Here is a 24,427-nt window from a genome sequence, read left to right as displayed (position 1 = left end):
ACTTACCCATGTTTGAAATATATTTTTGTTTACACATACCGAGTTCTGAGTTCTGGACCCCCCAACCCCAAAACCCGAGACCCAGCAGTCCACAATTCTGGGGTTCAGGGGTTGGCAAAATGTGTATGAATATATGAAAGGTTGAATGAAACATTTTTGAAAGATGTCTCATATCAAATGTTAAGTCCCGAGTTTCGAATTTCGGGTTTCAAGACTCCAGGTTTCGGGACTCGGCACTCCCGAAATCCGGAAGTTGAAACTCAGGATTTGACATTTGATATGAGATATCTTTCAAAAATGTTTCATTCAACCTTTCATATATTCATACACATTTTACCAACCCCCGAACCCCAGAATTGTGGACTGCCGGGTCTCGGGTTTCAGGGTTCGGAGGTCCGGAACCCGGAACTCGGAACTCAGTATGTGTAAACAAAAATATATTTCAAACATGGGTAAGTCAATGTGTTTACCAATCAACTCAATTGTAAATCAAATTTTATTGATCTCCCCAAATCTCCCCAAGTTCCGAGTGCCGGGACCCCCGAACCCCGAAACCTGAGACTGCCGGGTCTCGGGGTTCGGGGGTCCGGAACTCGGAACTCGGTATGTAGAACAAAAATATATTTTAAACATGGGTAAATCAAATTTTATTGATCTCCCCAAATTTCCCGATGTAGAAACAACAATACAATGAGGAACAAAAGAAGCTCCTGACTGTATCTGTAAAAGTTGTAAGGTCGCGCGCTGCCTAGTCTGCGTTACTTGAGAAGCAAGTGCGTTCGACCCTATAGGGGAAGTGAGTGCAGCAAGGATCTAGATGTGTGCGCTTAAGCGAAGCGCGAGAAAGCGCAGGAGCGCGCAAGGTACAAAGGCGCGGGAACGCGCGCGCGTATTAGCGCGAAGCGCGGGAAAGTGCGCGCGCGTATGCGGAAATGAGAAACTAAGCTTAAGTAGTGATATAAAGCAAGATAAGAGATATAAGAGTGCAAAATGTAAAGGAATAGCTTTCTACTATATTCTGCTAAGTAGTAAGTGGGTAGTAACTAGTAAGTGAAAAGTAGGAAAAGTAGGTCCCGTGTAGTATGTACTGCTGGCGCTTATATAGCGCGCCTAAGCGCGCTCATGCGGAGCCGAAGCGCTACCGAGTAGGTATGTAAAAATATATATGAGTGAGAAACTAGGATAAAAATAAAGGTGGAACTATGCTAATAAAGGAAATGGAAATATACATACTAGGGAGCTTGGTGGACAGTGGATGGATGCTTCTGGATGGCTGGCGCCATAGGGCGCGCAAGCGCGGGAACGCGCGCGCGCGTATACATCGCGAAGCGCGGGAATGGTGCGCGCATGGCGCGCGTTGCGCGGGAAAGCTGCGCGTCATATAGAGATAGCTGCGGGTAGCGCACAGAGTAATGCTATGAGTTCGTGCTGTATACTCCTTGGTGAAAACTACCATATCACGCCATGAGAGGCATGATTCTCTACACCGAGTTCCGAGTTCCGGGACCCCCGAACCCCGAGACCTGGCAGTCCACAATTTCGGGGTTCAGGGGTTGGTAAAATGTGCATGGATATATGAAAGGTTGATTGAAACATTTCTGAAAGATGTCTCATATCAAATGTCAAGTCCCGAGTTTTGATTTCCGGGTTTCAGGACTCCAGGTTTCAGGACTCTGGGCTTCGGGACTCAGCACTCTTGAAACCCGGAAATCGAAACTTGGGACTTGACATTTGATATGAGACATCTTTTAAAATGTTTAAACCAACCCTTCATATATCCATACACATTTTACCAACCCCTGAACTCCGAAATTGTGGACTGCCGGGTTTCGGGGGTCCGGGGGTCCTGGAACTCGGAACTCGGAATTTGGTATGTAAGACAACAAAAATATCTTTCAGGGTTCAGGGGTTAGTGAAATGTTTATAGATATATGTAGATTAATTCAAACATGTCTGAAAAATTTCGTTCATCTCAAATGTCAAATCCTGAGTTCCGGACTTCGGGACTCGGCACCCGGCAGTCAGGGTTGGGGGTTCGGCACTGAAAATTTGACATTCGGGTGTTCAGGTTTCGGGTGATATCTAAATCAACAACTTCGAGTTCTGCCAAAGCGTGAAACTTGAAACCCAGTGTGCAACATGTTGATTTTTCATTTATATCACACAAATCATCGAGTTCTGAGTGCCGAGGGCTGAGACCCAAAGCCTGAGACCTGAAAATATGTACACAACATGTCCATTTTTCACTCACTGCACAAATCACCGAGTTTCGAGTGCCAAAGCGTGAAACTTGAAACCCAGTGTGCAACATGTCCATTTTTCATGTACATTACACAATTCATTGAGTTCCGAGTGCCAAGGGCCGAAACCCGAACCCCGAGACCTGAAAATATGTATGCAACATTTCCATTTTTCACTTGTTGCACAAATCACCGAGTTTCAAGTGCCGAAACCCGAAACTCGAAACCCGGTGTGCAACATGTTCATTGTTCATTTACATTACACAGATCATTGAGTGCCAAGGGCAGAATCCTAAAACCCGAAGCCCAAAAACATGTATGCCACATGCCCATCTACTCATTGCACAAATCACCAAGTGTCGAGTGCCGAAACCCGAAACCCGGTACTTCAAATCAGTAGTCGGGTACTTGGTACTTGGTTCTGATACTTGGTACCCGAGAATCAGTAGTCAGGTACTTGGTACTTGGTTCTAATTCTCGGTACCTGGGAATCAATAGTTGGGTACTCCAGCCAATAGTCCCGAGTCCCGAGTACTGATATTTGGTATTCGGTAGTCAGGTTTGGAACTTGGGTCTTGGTTTGGTTATCATTTGACTGAGATATTGGTAGGCAATATTGGCACTCGGAGCTCAAATACTGACTATCAACTATCAAGTGTCGGGACTTGGTAATCGGTAGTTGAGACTTGGTGCTTAAATGGATATTACATATATACATAAAAATACAAAATATGTTCCTATGTGTTCATTTCTAGGTGAACAGACTTTGGAATTATATCTCAATCATCTATTCAACAATAGAAACAATGTATCAGGAGCTCAGGACCATAGGGTAATCCTTTATTGTATAGTGTACCTCCCCCTCTTCTGGTGGTTCACCCGCTGGGGGTTTTTCCCTGTAAAGCTGGACCTCAAGGACTGTAGGGGGTCTATTCCTGAGCATATTCGGAGTAGATATATCATATAACCAGCCCAGGACACACAGGATCCTTCTCCAGGAACAAAGCATAGACAATTGCACTTGTGACATTTTTTCACAATTTTCAGTATCTTGCCCTTGCATCCATGATCCAACCTTTTAATATATAATGAGCATAGCTTATATTCTTGCTTCTTATGACCAAGATCAGCTCACAATAGGCTGGAGTTTGTGAGCTAGTGTGCATACTTGCCATTTTGCCTGATAAGGGGCCCATGCCTTCAAAACATTGAATCTTCATAATCAGAAACCTGGGGTACATTTCAAATATCTTAAGTATCATAGCCATAAATTTACAGACAAATCAACCAAGAATTGAGTACTGAGGAAGTGAAATGGGTAAGAAATTGAGTGTGGGAAACTTCAAAGACCCAAAGCATCGAAAATGGTTAGTTGAGCAGCGGTAGGACTTTAATGCTGGGTCAACTCATATTTTCACTATATCCCTTCTACCCACCCCCTACCCTCAGGGCAGTAGGCAGTATGGGTTCCTTGGGTAGTTTACAATCTATCCTACATATTTGTAATGATATTTTTGGCCTGAATCATATATAAATGTGACTTTGTATAAAAGATGTCTACTGTCACTCTCCACACATCATTTTGCCTATCATTACATCAATCCTTCATGAATATTTCTAAGCTTTTAAGCTATTATAATGGATGTATATGGGTGTTATTCCAGGTCTCTGATCACATCACAGGCTTGTCATGTTGGATATCTCAACATAATGTGCAAGTCTCGCTATTAATGTTCATTCTTTATCTTTAGACTCACTTACTGCACACATGTATTTCATTTGTCATTATTGATGTTTTGGATTTCTTTAGCTTATATCTTGGTCACATGGTAACCAATGGACGAGAAAAGACTACAAATAAACTCACCTAGACTCGGACTACAACCTTGATTAAGCTGACTACTGATTCCCAGATACTGAGTATCAAAACCAAATACTGAGTACCAATTACCATGTACCAAGTACTGCGTAATGAGTAACAAGATAACCAATTGACAAGAAAAGACTACCACTACACTCACCTGGACTTGGACTACAACCTTTGGTAAGGAAGTTAAGCATAATAACAACATTCATTTTTTTCATTATTGCTGATGTTTTGCTGAATGACAAGGAAAGACTACCAAATCACTCACCTTGACATGGACTACAACTGTCATTTTTCATTATCATTTGCCTATATTGACTACCAAGTCTCGAGTACCAACCACTGACCACCAATCACCGAATGCCGAGTACCGAGTACCAATAGGGAATAGTGTGGGTGAACCCTGGGGTATGAGTAGCACTACCCCCACCCATACCCCATGATATACCCACACCCACCTTGTGGGTGTGGGTTTTTTGGTGGGTATCAGGGAGAAACTACCGAGTCTTGAGTACCAACCACTGACCACCAATCACCGAGTGCCGAGGACCGAGTACCAAGTACCGAGTCCCGAGTCCCGAGTCTCGAGTCCCGAATCCCAAGTCCCGAGTCCCAAGTCCCGAGTCCCGAGTCCCAAGTCCCAAGTCCCGAGTCCCGAGTCCCGAGTCCCGAGTCCCGAGTCCCAAGTCTCGAGTCTCGAGTCCCAAGTCCCGAGTACCGAGTCCCGAGAACCGAGTACCGAGTACTGAGTGCCAAGTACCAACCACTGACCACCGATCACTGAGTGCCAAGTACCAAGTACCAAGTACCAAGTCCCAAGTCCCAAGTACTGAGTACTGACAAATACAATTCCCAGGTTATTTGAGCCCTACACCAATGGATAATACATACAAATACAATTTGTGTCCATTTGAAGTACCGGGTTTCAGGTTTTGACACTCGACACTTGGTGATTTGTGAAATGAGTGAAAAATGGACATGTTGTGTACATGATGTTGGGTTTCGGGCTTTGGGTCTCAGCCCTCAGCACTCAGAACTCGATGATTTGAGTAATGTAAATGAAAAATCAACATGTTGCATGCCGGGTTTCGAGTTTCGGGTTTCAGCACTCAAAACTCAGTGATTTGTACAGTGAGTGAAAAATGGACATGTTGTGCACATATTTTCGGGTCTCGGGGTTCGGGTTTCGGCCCTCGGAACTCGGAACTTAATGACTTGTGTAATATAATTGAACAATGGACATGTTGCACACCCAGTTTTGAGTTTCAGGTTTCAGCACTTGAAACTCGGTGATTTGTGCAACAAGTGAAAAATGGAAATGTTGCATACATATTTTCGGGTCTTGGGCTTCGGGTCTCGGCCCTTGGCACTTGGAACTCGATGATTTGTGTAATGTAAATGAAAAATCAACATGTTGCATGCCAGGTTTCAAGTTTCGGGTTTCAGCACTCAAAACTCGGTGATTTGTGCAATGAGTGAAAAATGGACATGTTGTGTACATATTTTCGGGGTTCGGGGTTCAGGTTTCGGCCCTCGGAGCTCGGAACTCAATGACTTGTGTAATATAATTGAACAATGGACATGTTGCATGCCGGGTTTCGAGTTTTGGGTTTCGGCACTTGAAACTCAGTGATTTGTGCAACAAGTAAAAAATGGACATGTTGTGCACATATTTTCGGGGTTCGGGGTTCGGGTCTCGGACCTCGGACCTCGGAACTCAATGATTTGTGTGATGTAAATGAAAAATCAACATGTTGCATGCCGGGTTTCGAGTTTCGGGTGTCAGCACTCAAAACTCAGTGATTTGTGCAATGAGTGAAAAATGGACATGTTGTGTACATATTTTCGGGTCTCGGGGTTCGGGTTTCGGCCCTCGGAACTCGGAACTTAATGACTTGTGTAATATAATTGAACAATGGACATGTTGCACACCCGGTTTTGAGTTTCGGGTTTCCGCACTTGAAACTCAGTGATTTGTGCAACAAGTGAAAAATTGAAATGTTGCATACATATTTTCGGGTCTCGGGGTTCGGGTTTCGGCCCTCGGCACTCGGAACTTCATGATTTGTGTAATATAAATGAAAAATGGACATGTTGCATGCCGGGTTTTGAGTTTCAGGTTTCAGCACTCAAAACTCGGTGATTTGTGCAACAAGTAAAAAATGGACATGTTGTGCACATATTTTCGGGGTTCGGGGTTCGGGTCTCGGACCTCGGACCTCGGAACTCAATGATTTGTGTGATGTAAATAAAAAATCAACATGTTGCACGCCGGGTTTCAAGTTTTGGGTTTCAGCACTCAAAACTCGGTGATTTGTGCAATGAGTGAAAAATGGACATGTTGTGTACATATTTTCGGGTCTTGGGGTTCTGGTTTCGGCCCTCGGAGCTCGGAACTCAATGAGTTGTGTAATATAATTGAACAATGGACATGTTGCATGCCGTGTTTCGAGTTTTGGGTTTTGGCACTTGAAACTCAGTGATTTGTGCAACAAGTGAAAAATGGAAATGTTGCATACATATTTTTGGGTCTCAGGCTTCGGGTTTCGGCACTTGGCACTTGGCACTTGGTTATTTGTGTGATATAAATGAAAAATAAACATGTCACACACTGGCTTTCCAGTTTCACGCTTTGGCACTCAAAACTCAGTGATTTGTGCAGTGAGTAAAAAATGGACATGTTGTGTACATATTTTCGGGTCTCAGGGTTCGGCCCTCGGCCCTCGGCACTCGTAACTCTATGATTTGGGTTATATAAATGAAAAATCAACATGTTGCACACTGGGTTTCAAGTTTCACGCTTTGGCACTCAAAACTCGGTGATTTGTGCAACAAGTGAAAAATGGAAATGTTGCATACATATTTTCGGGTCTTGGGGTTCGGGTTTCGGCACTTGGCACTCGGAACTCAATGAATTGTGTAATATACATGAAAAATGGACATGTTGCACACTGGGTTTCAAGTTTCACGCTTTGGCACTCGAAACTTGGTGATTTGTGCAGTGAGTGAAAAATGGACATGTTGAACAATGGATTTCAGGGTCTCAGGTTTGAAAAATAGCATAATAACAACTTTCATGTTTTCATTATCATTTGCCTATATTGACTACCGAGTCTGATAAGAGACCCCTTGGATGATTCATTGCTCAATGAAATACTACCTGATTGGAAGTGTGCTGGTTATCAGATATTCATTTGTCGACTCCCGGGTCCCGGAACTTGGAAGTCGGTACGGTTGACCCAAATTTGGGTGGTCAGAACTTGGCATCTCATAGGGCAACACAAGCTTCACACCCTGGATTCCAAATTCTGCAAGACAACCTGTGCACCATCAAAGGCCATGTCAGGAGATCACCTGCTGCTCTGGGAACTCGGGAACTTTGATTTATTACCTCCTCTGAGTACGGTTGACCCAAAGGTTGGTAATCGGAACTTGGCTTCTCATAGGGTAACACAAGCTTCGCACCCCGGATTCCAAATTTTGCAAGACAACCTGTGCACCATCAAAGGCCATGTCAGGAGATCACCTGCTGCTCCAGGAACTTGGTAACTTTGATTTTATTACCTCCTCTGATTTGGTTGATGTACAACTACCTCAGCTCCATCGTGTTTACAATTATGATACACATGGGCCCACCCATCTATATTTTATACCACCCTCGGCCCACCGGTCTAATTAATATGTGTCTGGGCCCACCCGTATAATACAATATTGTATAATACCCTCAGCCCACCCGTCTAATTTAATATGTGTCTGGGCCCACCCGTGAATGTGATAACAAGTACCTACCCATCTATCTCATACACATCTACCTTAATACACCCATCTGCATAATATCCAACTACCTCGGCCCACCCGTCTACCTAATATTCATGTACATCGGCCCACTCATCTACTCTATATATCCCCTGCATGGGCCCACCCGCCTCCATCGGGAATAATTTGCCTCCCGGCCCATCTGTCATAGTTGAGGATATTTTTATCATGGGCCCATGGTCCGCTGGCCCGTATCATACGGGATATTATGCATAGTGCTGCCGAAGTCCGGTTCGGTTCGGTTCTTGGGGCAAATTTTCCGAACGCCGAACCGAACCATAGGTTCGGTTCAGCCATTTGGTCGAACCCTGGACCAAACGTCACCGAACGCGTTCGGGAGGGTCCGGTTCGCGTTCGAACCAGGTTCGACTAAGCTTGGACCATCTGTGGTTGTATAGGCTCGAGACCATGAGTTGTCATGTAATTCGAGTCGGACAGACAACGAAAAGACTCTAACGCAAGGAGAACTTCTTTGTACAAAGATTGAATTCAAGTTTCTAAAATAAACACATTTTATTTGCCCGGTGCACATAGTTCCCTGATCACATTCTCATCGATCCTCTTCTCTAAACATATCTCAAACGCAGCAGCATGTACGGTTGCAGTATTCGAGATTGCAAGCGTGTCAATCTTCGCTGCAGGATTCTCTGAAAGGCGGAAAGCCCAGAGAATAACAGCCGTATTGATGAAGATGGACCGATTCGCGACATGTTGACCAGGACACACTCTAGTATTTTCAAGTAAGGCATGAGAAAAGGTGGAAAGATGAACGATACCACTCACCGGCGGCCAAAACCAAAAGTGAAAAACTTGAGATCAGTGATCACCGCGCACACGACCTGCATCGTCGCGCGATGCGCAAAGCCTGTAGTGAAAGGTGGTCGTCCATTATCGCATCATCACAACTGAAATAAGACGTACCTCCAATAGCAGCCACTGTGACACTAATCCCATCAGCTACCCCTGACAGGTCTCCACCTGAGACCCTCGAGGATGAACACGGTAACTTGCGGCATAGCTTGAGCTCAAACGAAGACCGACAGACTCACGAACTGCGAACGGTGGGCAACGACTTGTATCAGCATGGCTGTTGCTCGAACGAGGATCGACACACTCACGACCTGCGAACGGTGGCCAACGTCTTGGATCAGCACGGCTCTTGTTCGAATGAGGAACGGTGGCCTGGTCCGCCAACGATTTGGATCAGAATGGTTCGAGCTCGAAAATCTTGACATACTCACTTCCTGCGAACAATAAGCAACGACTTTGATCAGCATGGCTCATAACATTCCCAAGTAGTACTTACCTATATTAATCATTAGCAAGAGTTCAAAGTGTTTGGAATTCATATAGCGACATAAGATACCTAGTGTTTGAACATGTTGTGACGGTGCAGTACTGTGTCACAGCGCGTCACGACTGCGGCAGGCGCGACAGAGGACCGCGTCAATTTCACCCGGCTCAAACCTGCGCGGGTTGCAGACACATGCATTTGCATATATTGACACATAGTAAATACTTACATCTTTTTAAAAAAGTGTAAAGCGTACAAAAATTGAGAGGTTCGAACCCGTTCGAACCTATTCACTACCAGCCCGAACCCCGAACCTCTGGAAAGGTTCGGTTCTGAGTCTTGGCCGAACCTTGGACCGGACCATGCGTCCGGTTCGGAAAGGTTCAGGTTCGAACCGAGGTTCGGAACCGGACTGCGGCAGCACTAATTATGCACGTCCGTTCCCTCGTATTATATGGAAATAGGTCACTGTAATATGTGGAACAATCGCTTGCAGTTTGCAGTTTCAGGAGGACTGATTGGTATTCGCACCAAGTTTGATCCTACGTTGTGCAGAGCAGATTGTCTCGTCGGTCAAGTACTGGGTGCGATTGGAGAAGCTCCCGAAGGTCTATACCGGTGAGCATGCTCGTTTTGGATATGTCATCGCGTTCTAGAGAGAATTTGGAGCTTGAAATCAGTTTGTTTCGTCTCCCGTGTTTGATAAACGTTCATATAGAGGAGAAGAAACAAATAAAGGTTTCGAAACTCACCAAGAACGAGCTCCTGGTGACTAACATTGGTTCGACATCGAATGGTGGGCAGGTAATGGGCGTGAGAGGGGATCTCGCGAAGGTTCAACTGACTTTACCCGCATGTACTGAGGTTGGAAAAGATGTCACGCTTTCGAGATGTATCGAGAAGCATTGGTGGCTTGTAGGCAAGTGTTTCTGTCAGCTGAGTAGACTGATTCGCTACCTACTTGATGTGACCGGAGCCAATCTACATATGTATCATTTCTGGAGCACGCAGATGCAAGTGTTTTTTTTTTTCATTTTAGTACATGGAAAAGTGGCTTTCCTGATCAATGAAGGCTTGTTGCCAACGACGAAAAATAGAATCGATCGTGATATGTAAAGCGTTCCTCGAATTTCAAATTTGTCTCCATTTCATATACTGGAAGGATGAAATGGGAAATCTTCGTAAAGGACAAGGAAGCAGACGGGATGTATTACTGATGATCATGGGTATACTCAGTAGAGGTGCAACAAATAAGAAGCCAGAAGCGAGTCCAGCGTCCAGCATGTCTGATTGTTACATGAGGATTAGCGCTTGAAGGTGTGTTAGTGACGGCAGGAGGTGCGGTGGAAGGGGGGACAGCAGCCTGTGCTTGCGAAGACTGGGCTTGAGACGCGCCATTGGAGTGTTGTGCGGTATTGCTATTGGGAGGAAGTGAGGTGCTCGCCGCAGGGTTCCCAGGTTTCAATGGAATGATTTTCATTCATCTTTCTCTTGCACATGCGTTCCTCTGTGTTGTATGAGATGGTATTTGAATATTCGTGAAGCAAACAGACAACATACACGTTTGCCCTTGGCATATGGAACATCGACTACTGCTGAGGGACGCTCGCGAAGCTCGATATCTTCACCGGTTGGCCTCCCAGAGAGACGACTTCGAACCCAGTGGAAAGGGCGGGGTGGCGAAGACGTGTCGTGGCCACGGGCGTCTGGGTGTATGCGGCGGAATAAAGAGGAAAATCGGTCACGAAGGGTGCTTGCATGCGATGCGTGCTGAGAACATGCAAGTCAGGAAAAACAGCACTGGATTAGACGTTAAAGACGTACGTGAGCCCGATATGGTATGTCGTCAAAAAAACCATGGGGTACCCGGCGCTGAGGGACGATGATTGGCTGACGGACTGGACGTGGTGTAGGCTTAGCCTAGAAGGAATAGATTCAATTGCGATAGGATATCAGCAAATAGGACCTGATGATAAAAAGTGACACGGACCTGCTTGTCCAACATAAGTTCGCTAAGGCCAGCTTCTTTTAGTATCCCACAAACATCCCAAGTGTACGCATTATTGTCCTCGCAGCCAGTGGCCAGTAGCTTTCCATTTGCCGAAAATGACACAGAATTCACCCAATTCGCATGGTAGAGGGGCGAACTGATGGGCTGGTTGTTGTCGAGGTTCCATAATCGTGTTGTCTTGTCATATGATGCACTTGCGAGGATGCGGCCATTCGGAGATATTGCAATGGATTCGACCAAAGAAGTGTGCGCATCCAACGCTGCGGTCTGGTTCCAAGTTGTAGTGCTCCATGTCCTAATCGAGCTATCGGCTGACCCTGATAGTATAAGGGTTTTTCCATCCTGAGTCCAAGCCAGACACCGCACCAAATCAGTTTCAAGAGTAGCGACAAGCTTGCCTGTCTTGCCATCCCAGATCGTGATAGATTGTTTGTATCCGCCAGTTGCAAACATGGTCGTGTCTGGCGAGTAGACCACTGCAAACACGGATTCGTGCCCTGTCTTGAGGTTTACCTCTCCGCTCTCTACATCCCATTGTCTTGCAGTCCCATCGGAGGATCCGTTCAAGACCCGCTGACCGTCTCCACTCCAGCAGACAGAAAACACTGCCTTTGTATGCCCCATCCATTTCACGATGACTTTGCCTGTGTCCATGTCCCACAACCTCACTCCGCCATCCCCACTCCCGCTGACCACTTTCTTCCCGTCCGGAGACAACACTATGGTGTACACTGCACTGTCTCCGTCCCGCCAGTCGTCTCCTATCTGTTTCCCACTCTTCAAGTTCCATACCCGCAGCGAGCCGTCAAATGAACAAGTCATTATCCGTTGTCCGCCTGGTAGATGTATGGTACCGCAGACCCAACTGGTGTGTCCCTCAAATCTCTGGCGAGGCATTATCTTCGAGGTCTCCTGTCTCTCAACGAAGGGTGAAGACATCTAGGCAGAGCCCCGTTGCAGCTTTCATCTGACAAAATACAACATCATCACTCACAACGATATGTTCCTCGGCAGGTCACGATGTGTTGATACCAAGACACAACAAGCATTAGGTCAAAAGCGCACTGAAAGTTTGAGCTGGCATGTCCTCGTGTTCGCTTCACAGCTTCTAGCAGGTTGTACAACTGAAGCGCCCGAGCCTCGTTTCTGACTAACCTCACTCTCCTAACTCCCGTGTTTACTGTTCGTCCATACACCAATTGCACCTCACTATCCTTGATATGTCTTGCAGATGATCCCGTCTTCGAGTATTCTTTTCGATCTGCACGATGCAGATCAGAGTAAAGAAAATAGCTTTTACCTTTCTGATTTACAGCTTGCACCTCAAGCAATATATGAATTACATATCCGCATCTTCACGTCCGATTCAGTCAACATCACATCGTACGAAGCTCTGCCATGCGTTCTACTATCTCTCTCTGAAGATGATATTCAGGCATCAGTCTCCTCTCCACGAAGTGCTGTGGTTGTAGAGTTGGCTTTGAGAACATACACCACACTCGACAACCTGAGCTCTCCTCGTTTCTCCCACCACAGGCTGCATCTGCCTTGTATCGCATTTCCTATCATAGAAGTCAGACGGAGACAAGGTCAAGACCAGGAGACACCCGTATATGAAGTCAAGACAGACTGGCTTGGTGACCTGCTGATCACCACGGAAAACAGCCTGGTTCCGTTCTCGTTGACAAGGCCCCTGCCAGCCCCTTGGCATACATTCTTGCTTGTCCGTCCATGGAATCGTGGCATACTATGAAAGAGCACTGGCGACACAGTCCTCATATCTCTACAAGTTGTCTGGACCCTGCAGATTTGATCGCATGATGTTGTACGTATCAATACATCAGTGCTTTACCACCTTTGCATGATACTACGGTACCTCTGTATATAAATTCAACTGTAGATGACATTCGAAGTTCGAACAAGATAGCGACCAGTCGGGTGCCTGTCATATGTCAGAGTAGCATAGCTCTCAGGTATTAGCTCAAACTTGGGTTCCAACTCTCGTGGGCAACATTTTCGCTTACCAGTAGCATCAGCGGGATTGATCTTGCAGTTGAAAGGTGGCAGGCATGGACTGGTTTGCAGCAGAAGACCAATATTAATGAGAGGATATATGGACATTAGTAAGTATACGCCCGCGCAAAATTAGACATTGGTTCAACTTCCAAAACAATCAACAGTCATCTCCTGAGAGTCGTTGGCTGTACATCACGTCAAACTGAATGATCTGTCTCCTCGATCATCCGTTCTATGCCATAGCCCACGTTCTGCTCTCCTTGTTCTCCAAAGAGATTGGTGAAGGATTTTGATGGGCTGCTGGGTTGGAGGTTGACACCTACACGGAAGTGTATTTGCAGGATGATGAGGCAGAATACGATCCCCTAAAGAAAAGTCTTGTAAACAGTCGTGTTTTAGCCAAGTAAACTCACCACAACAGGAGGACCAATATCCATCGCGGGGTATTGGCCGTTTGATCCCGTCAAGAATGCTAGAAGGAGTGCAAGGACACTGTTAGCATATATAGCGCCACCTTCGACGATGACGATCAGCACGGGTAAAAGATCAGCGGAGCCGCCTGAGATGGAATGGCGACTGCGCCAGATGCGCCAGGAAATCAAAGCTATCATATCCTACTCGTCATGAGCCTGCAGGTTAGCCATAGAATAAACGTACTGGTGCAAACGATACTGATAAGCATGGTCAATATGTAGAAAGTTGTGATCAACCCAGGAATGGTGGTATGAACACTCGTCCCTGCGACGGTTCGAGAAAGGCACCAGACAATATAGTACCCAATCGCTGCGAAATATCATGAGATGAGGTGGTCCTCGAATGATATCTTTCGACGAGATGCTTACCTCCATTGGCCAACAGCACAATACAACCAGGAATACCGACCAAGAGGCTTCTATTGTTGAGAACATAGCATCGCCAAACCTACTGTCCATTCAGAGAGAACGATATGGCAAGTGGAGGAACTCACAAGGACACTATCAGCGACAGTTGGTTGTGTGACGTAAAGAGCGGTTTTTGCGAGTTCCAATGGCGAAGCGAGGTTGGAGTAGTAGGCATCCGCACCGATTGTATCCGCGTTGAGAACGAACGCCTCTAGCGCTCGAACGAAATCGATAATTAGATGCTAACGACAATGTCAAACTATTTTCACAAAGGGTGTAATTACACTTACAGCCGTTGCAATGCAAAGCAGCAAGGTTGCTACCGGGAGAAGGAGGCCCCGTTGAACACCATACTTCTTGAGCAGTATGCCCAGGGTCAACCAGTAAAAAGTGAAGAAAACGCCTACATAAGGAAAGAAATTAGATATTATAACTTCTTTTAGAGGTTGGTGACGCACCGTAAAACAAAGTCTCTAGGAACAACGCTAAAAGCGAAGCTTCGGGCAAAGATATCATGATTATAGTCGAAAGTGTCCCTCAAGGACAAGTTGAAGTTGCTGAACTAAGTTTCGACTGTCAAATTGGCAACAACCAAGATCATAGTAAGTGACACGGAACACTCACTGCCCCCGAGATCAGTCTACATAGAGACACTAGTCTGTGTTCGCTGTGCAAGGCTGACAAAAACCTGTGAGATTAGTTTTGATTGGAACTAAAATAGAAATGTGATCGAATGAGCTGCAAAACATGAGTGCACTCAGGCTGTAACCTTGTGCTGTTTCATCACGACTCACCAGCAAGCTTGGCTCTTGAGCTAGCTTGATGCATGAGGAGGCCCGAGGAATTGCGAAGGGTGTGTGTGGTCCGACTCCAGGTTGGATTAAAAAATGACAATTATATTCGTATTCACCATAATGGCACGAATCCTCCTGAGACTGAAGGCCTAAGGTGCTGGGCGAAACTTTCCAAGGCTCGTTCTCGGCAAAACAAGTCGCCAAAGGTTCTTATTCGGGAGTCACGACGTCACGTGTATGGCTGAAAAGCGGTCAACATGAACCGCAACTCAGAAGGGGTTAGGCACAGAACAGTACCCACGTACATACAGCGCATGACCGTAAAAGTTTCTACAAGTAAACAGTTTTCATGTACAGGTGCAATTAACATCCACAAAGAAACAAAATCTGGTACACCGGGAAGTTCCACATAGATTAATCCGGTGGGTACCGGTACCCAACCATCCACCAAATCGCGCCTCTCTATCTTTGCAATGTCTCGCAGATGATCCTGTCCTCGCGTATCATTTTCGATCTGTGCGATGCAGATCAGACTAAAGGAGATAGCTTTTACCTTTCTGATTTACAATCTGGCAGCACCGCACTCAATATGATATGATTACATATCCACGTAGATTTGGGCAGACTATGGAGTACAAGTGATTACCGCTGCGCGGCTCGTCTTTTCGAAGGGATTTCTGTGCAGGTCTGCTTATACGCTAATACAAGCACTCCGCTCACCTTCGGATGTTCCGAGTCTGCTCTTATCTTTTCCTCTTCTCTTGAAGATAGCGTTTGAATGTCTCAGCGACGCCACACTTCTAAAGTGCGGTGTATAGCTGTCCATATGGAAACCAATCTGTGCGCAGATCAAGCACGGCGTTCTCAAGTGTCAGCCCTTGATATCCATTGAATGTCCTATGAGCAGATCGCAGGGGAAACTGTTTCCGATTTACGGTCCAGGTCGAACGCGCTGTATTGAAAGAAAAGATGATGCAAGTCAGGCAATACTAAATTGCAAAATTAGAGACACGGAGATAAGCGAAGAACGCACACAAATAGGAGACCGCCGAGCGCACATGGATAGCGAGCGCTTGAGCGATTGGGAGTGCATGTGGAGCTCAGGTGGAGCATGCACATGGAGCCGATGCAAATTTCTTCCGCAGGATCAACCGCATCCTTACATATATTAGACATGTGATACGAAGCCTTGAGCCTCTGATTGGGTAGAACCGTTTGGATAGTTTCCGAATCATAGCGGTCATCCTGTTCTTGAGCGCCTGACTATTTGGTAATTGCAGATTGTTGTCGAATTTCGACCAGCGGTGGTCTGACATGGCAGCGTACGAAAGAACGACCTCATGGCTTTGAACACCGCCAGTCACAAAGTTAGCAACAATTGGATCGTGTCATCCGGACAAGATAACAACCGGTGGCGTCAATGGGTGCCTGTCATATGTCGGAGTGGCATAATGGCGATAGACTAGTTCAAACTTGGGGTTCAAACTTTCGCGGGTAGAATGTTCACGTACTAGTAGCATCAGTGGGGTTAATGTTGCGGCTGCAGGTTGTGTCCGTGTGTGATGTACAGCGAGGTGACAGATATGGACTGGTTCGCAGTAGAAGACAATACATGGATATTAGTAAACGCACAGAAAAGCAGAAATGGGTCCAACTTCGAAAACAATTAACAATCATCTCCTGAGAGTCGTCGGCTGCGCGTCACGTCAAACCGAATGATCTCCGTCTCCTCAATCATCGGTTCCATGCTATGGCTCACATTCTGCTCTCCTCGCTCTCCAAAGAGAATGGTAAAGGGCTTTGGTGGGCTGGTGGGTTGGGGGTTGTTACCTACATGAAAGTGTACTTGCAGGATGATGAGGCAGAATACGATCCCCTAAAGAAAAGTCTTATAAGCAGTTGCGTTTGAGCCAAGTAGAACTCACCACGACAGGAGGGCCAATATCCATCGCGGGGTATTCGCCGTTTGATCCTGTCAAGAATGCTAGAAGGAGTGCAAGGACACTGGTAGCATATATAGCACCGCCTTCGACGATGACGATCATCACGGGTAAAAGATCAGCGGAGCCGTCTGACATGGACTGGCGACTGCGCCAGATGCGCCAGGAGATTAAAGCTGTCACATCCTACTCGTCATGAGCCTGCAGATTAGCCATAGAATAGACGTACTGGTACAAATGATACTAATAAACATGGTCAATGTATAGAAAGTTACGATTAACCCAGGAATGGTGGTGAGAGCGGTCGACCCTGCGATGGCTTGAGAAAGGGACCAGACAATGTAGTACCCAACCGCTGCGAGGTGTCATGGGATGAGGCGGTCTCTAAATAATATCTTTCGACGAGATGCTTACCTCCATTGGCCAACAGCACGATACAACCAGGAATGCCGACCAAGAGGCTTCTATTGTTGAGCACATAGCATCGCCAAATCTACTGCCATATTCAAGGGGAGAACGATATGGCAAGTGAAGAAACTCACAAGGACACTATCAGCGACAGTGGGCTGCGTAATGTAAAGTGCGGTTTTTGCGAGTCCTAACGGTGAAGCGAGGTTGGAGTAGTAGGCATCCGCGCCGATTGTATCCACATTGAATACGAACGCCTCTAGTGCTCGAACGAAATTGATGATTAGATGCTACAACATTGTTGAACTGTTTTCCCAAAGGTTGTTATTACACTTACAGCCGTTGCAATGCAGAGCAGCAATGTTGCTACCGGGATGAGGAGGTCCCGTTGAATACCACGTTTCTTAAGCAGTATGACCAGGGCCAACCAGTAAAAAGTGAAGAATACGCCTACATAAGGAAGGAAATTGAATATTACAACTTCATCCAGAGGTCGGTGACGCACCGTAGAACAAAGTCTCTAGGAACAACGCTAAAAGTGAAGCCTCAGGCAAAGTTATCATGACTATAGTCGAGAATGACCCTCAAGGACAACTTGAAGTTGAACTAAGTTTGAACTGTCAAACTGCTAAGGACCAAGGTCATTGTAAGTGCCGCATGCCTGCCCACTGCCCTCGGGATCAACTTAAGACATGAAGGCACTAGTCTGTCTGCGTTCGCTGCGCAGTGCGCAAGGCTGTGAACTTAGTGTCATGAACTAAATTCATTAGACATGTGACTGAATGTAGTGTCTTTCTCGCAAAACAATGATTCATGGTGTACTCTGAGTCGTTTCATCGTGACTCACCAGCTGCCAGCAAGCTTATCAGCTCTTGATGCATGATGAGTTGCGAAGGATGCCATAGTCCCACTATGAGTTGCATGGACAAAAATGACAATCAAAATGGCAATTTTAATTGTGACCATGAATCTCCTTTGAACGCGGACGGATGACTCCGAGTCGGACTGGATCGAATCCGATGAGGGTGTTTGCCAAGTCGCATTGAATCGGCGAAACTTTCCAACGGATCAATTTCCCAAAAGAGGTTCCAGGTCACTTTCACTAAAAGTTCCTATTCGGGAGTAACAACGTCACGTGTATGGAGAAACGAGAGTTCGGTCGACCCTATGGCGTATCCCAACACTGCGGTCAGTGCAAGACAGCCTGCTAACACAGCATGAAATAGGTAGTAATTATGAAAATTCGATTTTGAAGGGGCTCAGGCACAGAACAGTACCCCGTACATACAGCTAAGCTCAAGCTAGATATAATAATGCTTTGCATGGTCGTAAAAGTTCCTACAAGTAAACAGTTTCCAGACAGGTGCGATCAACGTACCACAAAGAGGCAAAATCAGGTACACCGGGAAGTTCCACATAGATGAATCCGGTGGGTATCCTTCTCCACCCATCCTCGAAAGAGCGATACTGTCGTGACAGCCCAACCGGTGCACCTTCCTGTGCATCCACCTCACTTCTTTCCAGGAGATAAGCTGCCACTTGTTTAGGAAGACCTGGGTTTGCCGAATCTTCTGCAGGGATATAGTGGAATATGCCTAGTGCATACTGTCTGAATATTGGCTTGAACCCGTAACCTCTGGAGTCGATCTTGACCTCACCGATCCCATGGTGTGGACAGTAAAATTTGGGATTTATGATGGGCCGGCCATCAAATTCGGGTTTAGTCATTTCAAGCGGTACAACGACCAACGGAATACGCAATCCTCTGCTGGTCAACATCAGGTCAAGTCGACCTATCGTGACGATGTCGGGATGTCCCACAAAGCTCAATGGCGATGCGGGAAGCGCAAATGATGCATGATGTTTGGCCGGCTCTCCTGCCCAGTTGAGCACCGATGAATCCCCGCCAGCTTGCATGATGGCTTCAATAAGCCTCCCAAATGCACGCTCTCCACCTTCTCCGTATGCGATTTGTAGGCTGACGTCAAACATTCCCATGAGCGAATAAGCAACGTCTTCTGCCCGCGTAGTTCTTCGTTGCGCATTCCAGGTCATCCGCTTATCAATATAGCGAGGAGCGGGCTCGAAATCGATGAGTTCTGTTTCAGGAATTCCAGTAACTTCTTGCAGGACCGTCATGAGAGGAGTATCCTCTTCCTTGTCATCGTCTTGATCGGTCAGTCGCTGCCAATCCTTGTTGAAGAATTTTATCTTCCTGGGCGCCAGGAGTTCTTGTAAAGTCCATCCTCTCATGAACCACTCTTCCAATCTCAAGTCTTCAATGACAGTTGTCCCCCCGAGATACGCGATGCAGATGGACGAATTTCGGTACCACCGAAACATTGACCGGATCGACTCGTCAAGCTCCGCACTACTATTCTTGTCAATGCAGCATGTATCTGACCACAGAAAATGTAGGTCAAGACGTCTGGCCTCTTCGCAACACTTTTGCAATTTCTTGTAGCCAGGGCTCTGCACTTTGTTCTCACTGTGCGAGATGTGCAATGTATGACGACCGGCCTTCGGCCGAGACGTTATGTTGGACAACAAATATTCGACATTCGAAGAGCCCGAGCCGCCAGACAGCTTCCTCTCCATCATATCTTGGTATGAAGGTTCTCCTGAATCTAGCCACCGATGGGAGAGAATACCATATTCGACTTTGCGCCGGACAAGAGTCGGGACGACTTTTTCTCTCGTCAACGGCGGCACGAAGCGTGCTTGAGCTTCGACTACCAAATCTTCAGTAATCTCCTTGATGCGATCCTGGAAATGATTCTTCACGAAGTTCCGTCCGACGAGTTCCATCGTTGGAAGATAGATCAGATGAATTGGAATTTCGTTCATGACATAGCGATTGAACTCGTCCAGAATATCCTGAGCAGGACTTTGACCTTGGTTCGTACTTATATTTTTCATCTCGTCGGAGCACGGCTCGATTTCAGCAATTCTGTGCTAAATATACAATCTGTCAATATCGTGTTTGGTCTCAAAAAAGGTAAATATTCACTTGAGACGACAAATGCTTTCCAGCATTCCAGAAATTGAGGGCCTGTCTCCACCACTTTCGGAAATGGCTGTGTTCCGGGGGAGAAGCTACAGGATCTGTATCTTTCTTGGCTGTCGTAGGAGGCTGGAGAAGCTACTGTTAGCGAGCATGCAGAGGAAGAAGCCTGATTGAATCCTACCTCCAGAGGGAGTGGTTCGTGGGATGTGATTACAGCCTGCGACACAGTTTGTTCAGGGCTGGTCTGTACCTCTGGGTACATGAGGTTCATTGGAGACTGATCCGGTAGTGACGAGTCGGGTGCCGACTAGCTGGTGGTTTGTATTCAGCAAACAAATGAAGAGGTAGCCTGCTCACGTCTTGTTGGTTCTCCAGCCCAAGAGTCGACAACGGTCCTGAGTTATGTTGATGCTGCGTGATGCTTTCGATGTTCCATAGACACAATTTCTTGTCGCCACAGCCACCAACGATAAAACGGATATCAGCTGAAATAGCCATGCAGAGCACTGGTTCAACATGCTGGAGCACGAGTTGAATCTGATCAAGAGTAATAGCATTCCAGAGTCGTATAGAGTGATCTCCACAAAGAGCGGCAATGAGCTTCCCGTCAGAAGAGACAGCAACGTAGTCAGCCATCCAGGCCGCATCGCCACCAAGTGAATGTCCTTCTTGACAACCAGTCTCCGAGATCCAGACGCGGATCGTTCTATCGAGCGATGCAGTGACCAGACGCTGTCCATTGGGGAACCATGCCACAGACAACAGCCCACCCGTATGGCCAGCTATAGGGCTGACTGCTGCTGGTTTTCCCGTCTTCACATCCCAAATTCGCAACATTTGCTGATCTGGAGCTATGTGGGATACGGAAGCAATTCTGCTACCTTCAGGAGAGAACGCAACTTGGCGTTCAAAGGTCGTGGACTTGATATCCATGATCAGCTTCGCAGTGCCCACATCCCATATTTTGATTGTTGTGCCTGCTATGGAGGCGATGGTAGCACTGTCGGGAGAGAAGGAAATGGAGTTGATCGTGTTCGAGTGTGCTTGAATGGGCGCTGTTGCCAAAGTACGCGTCGTTGCGTTCCATATCAAAATCCTGCCGTCCCCGCCTCCGCTCACGAACATCGTCCCATTGGGCGAAACGGCAACCACATTGACCGAAACCTTGTGTCCTCGAAGGGGTTCCCCTGATGCTTGACCACTTCCTACATCCCAAAGGCGAACCCTGCGGTCATAGGACCCAGTAATAATCATTTTGCTATCTGGAAAAAGAGCTACACATGTTAATGGGTCGGTATGCCCCGAGAAGTATTTGGACGGAAGAAATTTGGGTTTATCTGGTAGACGTGACATTAATATTTCTGGCCCAAAATCTTGCTTGACGTCCGAGACAGACATGCTGGGAGTTTCGTTCCCGACGTCCTACGGTTCTAGGGTACGACGCCTGCGGCCTGGCACAAAGATGCATGGCATTGCATGCATATTTCGGAGTTCAAACAATTATGCTGTGCAAAGGTCTAGCTTCAGCGCAAGCCCTTGGCGCCTGGCGCCGACGGATAGGAAGTAGGCTCACACAACTGCAATCTCAAGCATCTGTTAAACGAAGGAAAATGCATGAGGGCCGTACTCAAGAATGAAGCGGTTGGAGAGCATTTTCAGAGACGTATCGCCCCCAGAGGAAGAGGAGTAGAAGGGAAGAGGCAACGACGGAAGGAAGCAATCACCCACCAATAACCCAACGCCTGAAAAGGCCAAACTGTTCTCGCTCGCGCCAGAACCATTGCAAAAGACTGACACATGGATTACATAGTGAACAACGAACAAAAGTACATAGGTGTAGGTAATGTCCATCATAGGGTCCGGCCCCAAAGGACAATAATCAAGGATTTAAAAAAAATCTATCGGATAGACAACGAAAAAACGCAAGAGGAGCTCCTTTGCACAAAAATTCAATAAACACCTTTTATTTGTCCGGTGCGCATAGTTCCCTGATCACGTTCTCATCGACCCTCTTCGCAAAGCATATCTCAAACGGAGCAGCTTGTATGTTCGAAGTGTCCGAGAATGCAAGCGTGTCAATCTTCGCTGCAGGATTCTCCGAAAGGCAGAAAGCCCACATAATGAGAGCCGTATTGATGAAGATCGACCGATTCGCGAGATGTTGACCGGGACACACTCTGATATTTTCAAGTAAGGCATAAGAAATGGTCGAGAGATGAACGATACTACTCACCGACGGCCAAAGCCAAAAGTGAAAAACCGGAGATCATCGCGCACACGACCTGCATCGTCAATCCAACGCTGAGGATTAAACCTGTGTGGATCGGGGAAGACTTCGGGATCGTTTGCGATAGCCCTGAAGCACGAGCGTCAGACCCAAAGGTGAGAGGACGAAAATGATTGCGTACTGACCAATGGTTGCCAATAACAGTCGCACCTGCAGGAATGAGGTAGTTCTTCCAAATGATGTCCTTACTCGCGCGATGCGCGAAGCCTGTAGTGCAAGTGGTCGTTCAACATCACGTCATCACAACTCAAATAAAACGTACCTCCAAAACTGACAGGTCTCCACCTGAGACTCTCGAGCATGAACGCGGTAACCTGCGGCAGCATTTCCTGATCGGAAAACGTAGGCACTAATCAGGAGCTATCTCAGTCAGTAGACGAATAAAGAAAAGGGATAACCTACGCCTCGTACGCCCCACGACGTCATCGAGTTCCTCTTGTACGCGAGCCTGCGCATCTGTATGAGTGGCAGCAGCCATCATCATAATTGTGATTGCGGACGTAGTCTACAACAGTTGTCGAGTGAAGACGCGATGCAATGTAAGAACTTACCGCATCAGTGCCGGCCCCAAACACCACTCCTCCGAGGAATGCCAATTCCTTATCTCCGATCTGGTACTGTTTCTGGTTCTCTAACATGAACCTCGCAAAGGATGGCCTTGCAATCCCCTCACGCTTCACAGCGGTGAGCGAGCATATCTATCATCACAAGAAAATTACGAACCATCTGTCTTCGCACTACGTCTAACTGCTCGTCATAGAAAACCATTTCTTCTCTGTTCCATGCCTTCAGCTGACTCAGGTAGCCTGGTACGAAACGCAGGATTGGATACGCATCCACAAGATACGCTCCCGGCTTCACAGCTTGACCAAGACGCGCAGAAAACCTATTCATGTCAACGACTGCAGGATCTGTATATGAAGTCGGGGTAATTTTTCCGTAGGTGATGGACATGGTCACGGAAGCCGAATAACTAAAATCCTCGGATTACCACCTGCACCGCGACTAAGAGCTGGTGTTCGTACCTCATGGCATGTCTCTGGTGGTTCTTTGGATCATTTAAGAGATCTAGAATCACATTCTTCGCATGCCTGGTCTGCATGGGCTCGTGGGTCTCCACAACCTTAGGCTGCAAGTTTGCATGCAAGATCCTGCTTTACATTTAGTCTCACCGATCGCACCTGGTAGAGACAGGATGCGTACCTGCGCATCCGGCGCCATCTCTCAGTATCGCCCTCAAGGATCACTCTGAATCCGTCAGACAACGTCTCGTGCACTGCAACAGAACGTGGGCGGTCGGCAACATTTATTCCCTCTTTTTCCATGATATCCACCGCAGCCTGTGACGCGATCTACTTCATGCCTGACTAGACAATGTATTGTTTTATGCTGACCTGATGACGTCCTATAATCACGAAAATCCTAGGGCCTTGTTTGAGCGAGAACACAGGTCCGTATTGTTCTGTCCATCTCGCAAATTGAAACGGCACACTGCGTGAGGGGTCAGATAGAGCTCATGCTGGTGTCCCTTGAAAACGACTTACGATGACTTTGGCATCGCATTTCCTAATGGCCAACGTCCAGGTGGTCCAGGCGGCAATGGCAACCGTCTTGCGACCTGGTATCGTTGCTTCACTATCCAGACGCTGGCTAAGATGATGATAAGGGTGCATGCGGCAATGATAATCGCCATTGAAATGGTCTGGCTTATTGCTAGTCACGATTCAGACAGTCCGCTATTTTGCAAAACGTCAAGTGCTTCAGAACAGAGAGGCGGTGACTTACTGTGATGAACGACGGGTAGGGTGAGATTAGAGTGCATGATTACACTGACTTGTACTTATACAGACACGAATCGGACACCTG

The 24,427-nt window shown here is 46.8% G+C and overlaps 7 protein-coding genes across 7 annotated transcripts; 1 reads left to right on the top strand and 6 right to left on the bottom strand.

The window, feature by feature from the left end:
• Positions 1–8,436: 8,436 nt before the first annotated feature.
• F5891DRAFT_984264 (uncharacterized protein) lies at positions 8,437–9,200 on the bottom strand (the record flags this gene model as incomplete). The annotated part of the gene is made up of 5 exons (XM_041377414.1): positions 8,437–8,650; positions 8,707–8,788; positions 8,845–8,901; positions 9,042–9,105; positions 9,165–9,200. 5 exons carry the CDS (start codon positions 9,198–9,200, stop codon positions 8,437–8,439), a joined length of 453 nt encoding a protein of 150 aa, XP_041221060.1.
• A 497-nt stretch (positions 9,201–9,697) lies between these two features.
• Positions 9,698–10,515, top strand: F5891DRAFT_668916 (initiation factor eIF2 gamma, C terminal-domain-containing protein). The gene has a single exon (XM_041372717.1). The coding sequence runs from the start codon at positions 9,842–9,844 to the stop codon at positions 10,331–10,333; it is 492 nt and encodes a 163-aa protein (XP_041221059.1). The 5' UTR covers positions 9,698–9,841; the 3' UTR covers positions 10,334–10,515.
• Positions 10,516–13,049: 2,534 nt separating this feature from the next.
• F5891DRAFT_1252022 (uncharacterized protein) lies at positions 13,050–14,641 on the bottom strand (the record flags this gene model as incomplete). The annotated part of the gene is made up of 7 exons (XM_041369907.1): positions 13,050–13,609; positions 13,658–13,858; positions 13,912–14,027; positions 14,087–14,165; positions 14,212–14,367; positions 14,416–14,528; positions 14,584–14,641. The coding sequence occupies 7 exons, from the start codon at positions 14,639–14,641 to the stop codon at positions 13,442–13,444; spliced, it is 891 nt and encodes a 296-aa protein (XP_041221058.1). The 3' UTR covers positions 13,050–13,441.
• Positions 14,642–16,488: 1,847 nt separating this feature from the next.
• Positions 16,489–17,943, bottom strand: F5891DRAFT_668859 (uncharacterized protein). The gene is made up of 7 exons (XM_041372716.1): positions 17,773–17,943; positions 17,605–17,717; positions 17,402–17,557; positions 17,274–17,352; positions 17,089–17,214; positions 16,845–17,035; positions 16,489–16,795 (listed from the first exon to the last, which is right to left on the bottom strand). The coding sequence occupies exons 1-7, from the start codon at positions 17,828–17,830 to the stop codon at positions 16,586–16,588; spliced, it is 933 nt and encodes a 310-aa protein (XP_041221057.1). The 5' UTR covers positions 17,831–17,943; the 3' UTR covers positions 16,489–16,585.
• Positions 17,944–18,546: 603 nt separating this feature from the next.
• On the bottom strand, positions 18,547–20,394 carry F5891DRAFT_668794 (heterokaryon incompatibility protein-domain-containing protein). Its single transcript, XM_041372715.1, has 2 exons — positions 20,278–20,394; positions 18,547–20,217 (listed from the first exon to the last, which is right to left on the bottom strand). Exons 1-2 carry the CDS (start codon positions 20,301–20,303, stop codon positions 18,606–18,608), a joined length of 1,638 nt encoding a protein of 545 aa, XP_041221056.1. The 5' UTR covers positions 20,304–20,394; the 3' UTR covers positions 18,547–18,605.
• A 432-nt stretch (positions 20,395–20,826) lies between these two features.
• On the bottom strand, positions 20,827–21,576 carry F5891DRAFT_894968 (WD40 repeat-like protein; the record flags this gene model as incomplete). Its single annotated transcript, XM_041373355.1, has 1 exon — positions 20,827–21,576. A coding segment is annotated over one exon (750 nt), but the record flags the coding sequence as incomplete, so codon positions are not given.
• A 412-nt stretch (positions 21,577–21,988) lies between these two features.
• F5891DRAFT_668742 (cytochrome P450) lies at positions 21,989–24,421 on the bottom strand. Its single transcript, XM_041372714.1, has 12 exons — positions 24,347–24,421; positions 24,106–24,297; positions 23,956–24,052; positions 23,765–23,901; positions 23,587–23,712; positions 23,285–23,534; positions 23,113–23,235; positions 22,964–23,066; positions 22,824–22,910; positions 22,687–22,768; positions 22,508–22,630; positions 21,989–22,451 (listed from the first exon to the last, which is right to left on the bottom strand). Exons 2-12 carry the CDS (start codon positions 24,252–24,254, stop codon positions 22,238–22,240), a joined length of 1,491 nt encoding a protein of 496 aa, XP_041221054.1. The 5' UTR covers positions 24,255–24,297; positions 24,347–24,421; the 3' UTR covers positions 21,989–22,237.
• Positions 24,422–24,427: the final 6 nt, after the last annotated feature.

This window comes from Suillus fuscotomentosus (genome assembly GCF_016647785.1).
Source record: "Suillus fuscotomentosus strain FC203 chromosome Unknown F5891scaffold_66, whole genome shotgun sequence".
In the NCBI taxonomy this organism is placed as follows: Eukaryota; Fungi; Basidiomycota; class Agaricomycetes; order Boletales; family Suillaceae; genus Suillus; species Suillus fuscotomentosus.
This window is presented reverse-complemented; position numbering and strand designations above follow the sequence as displayed.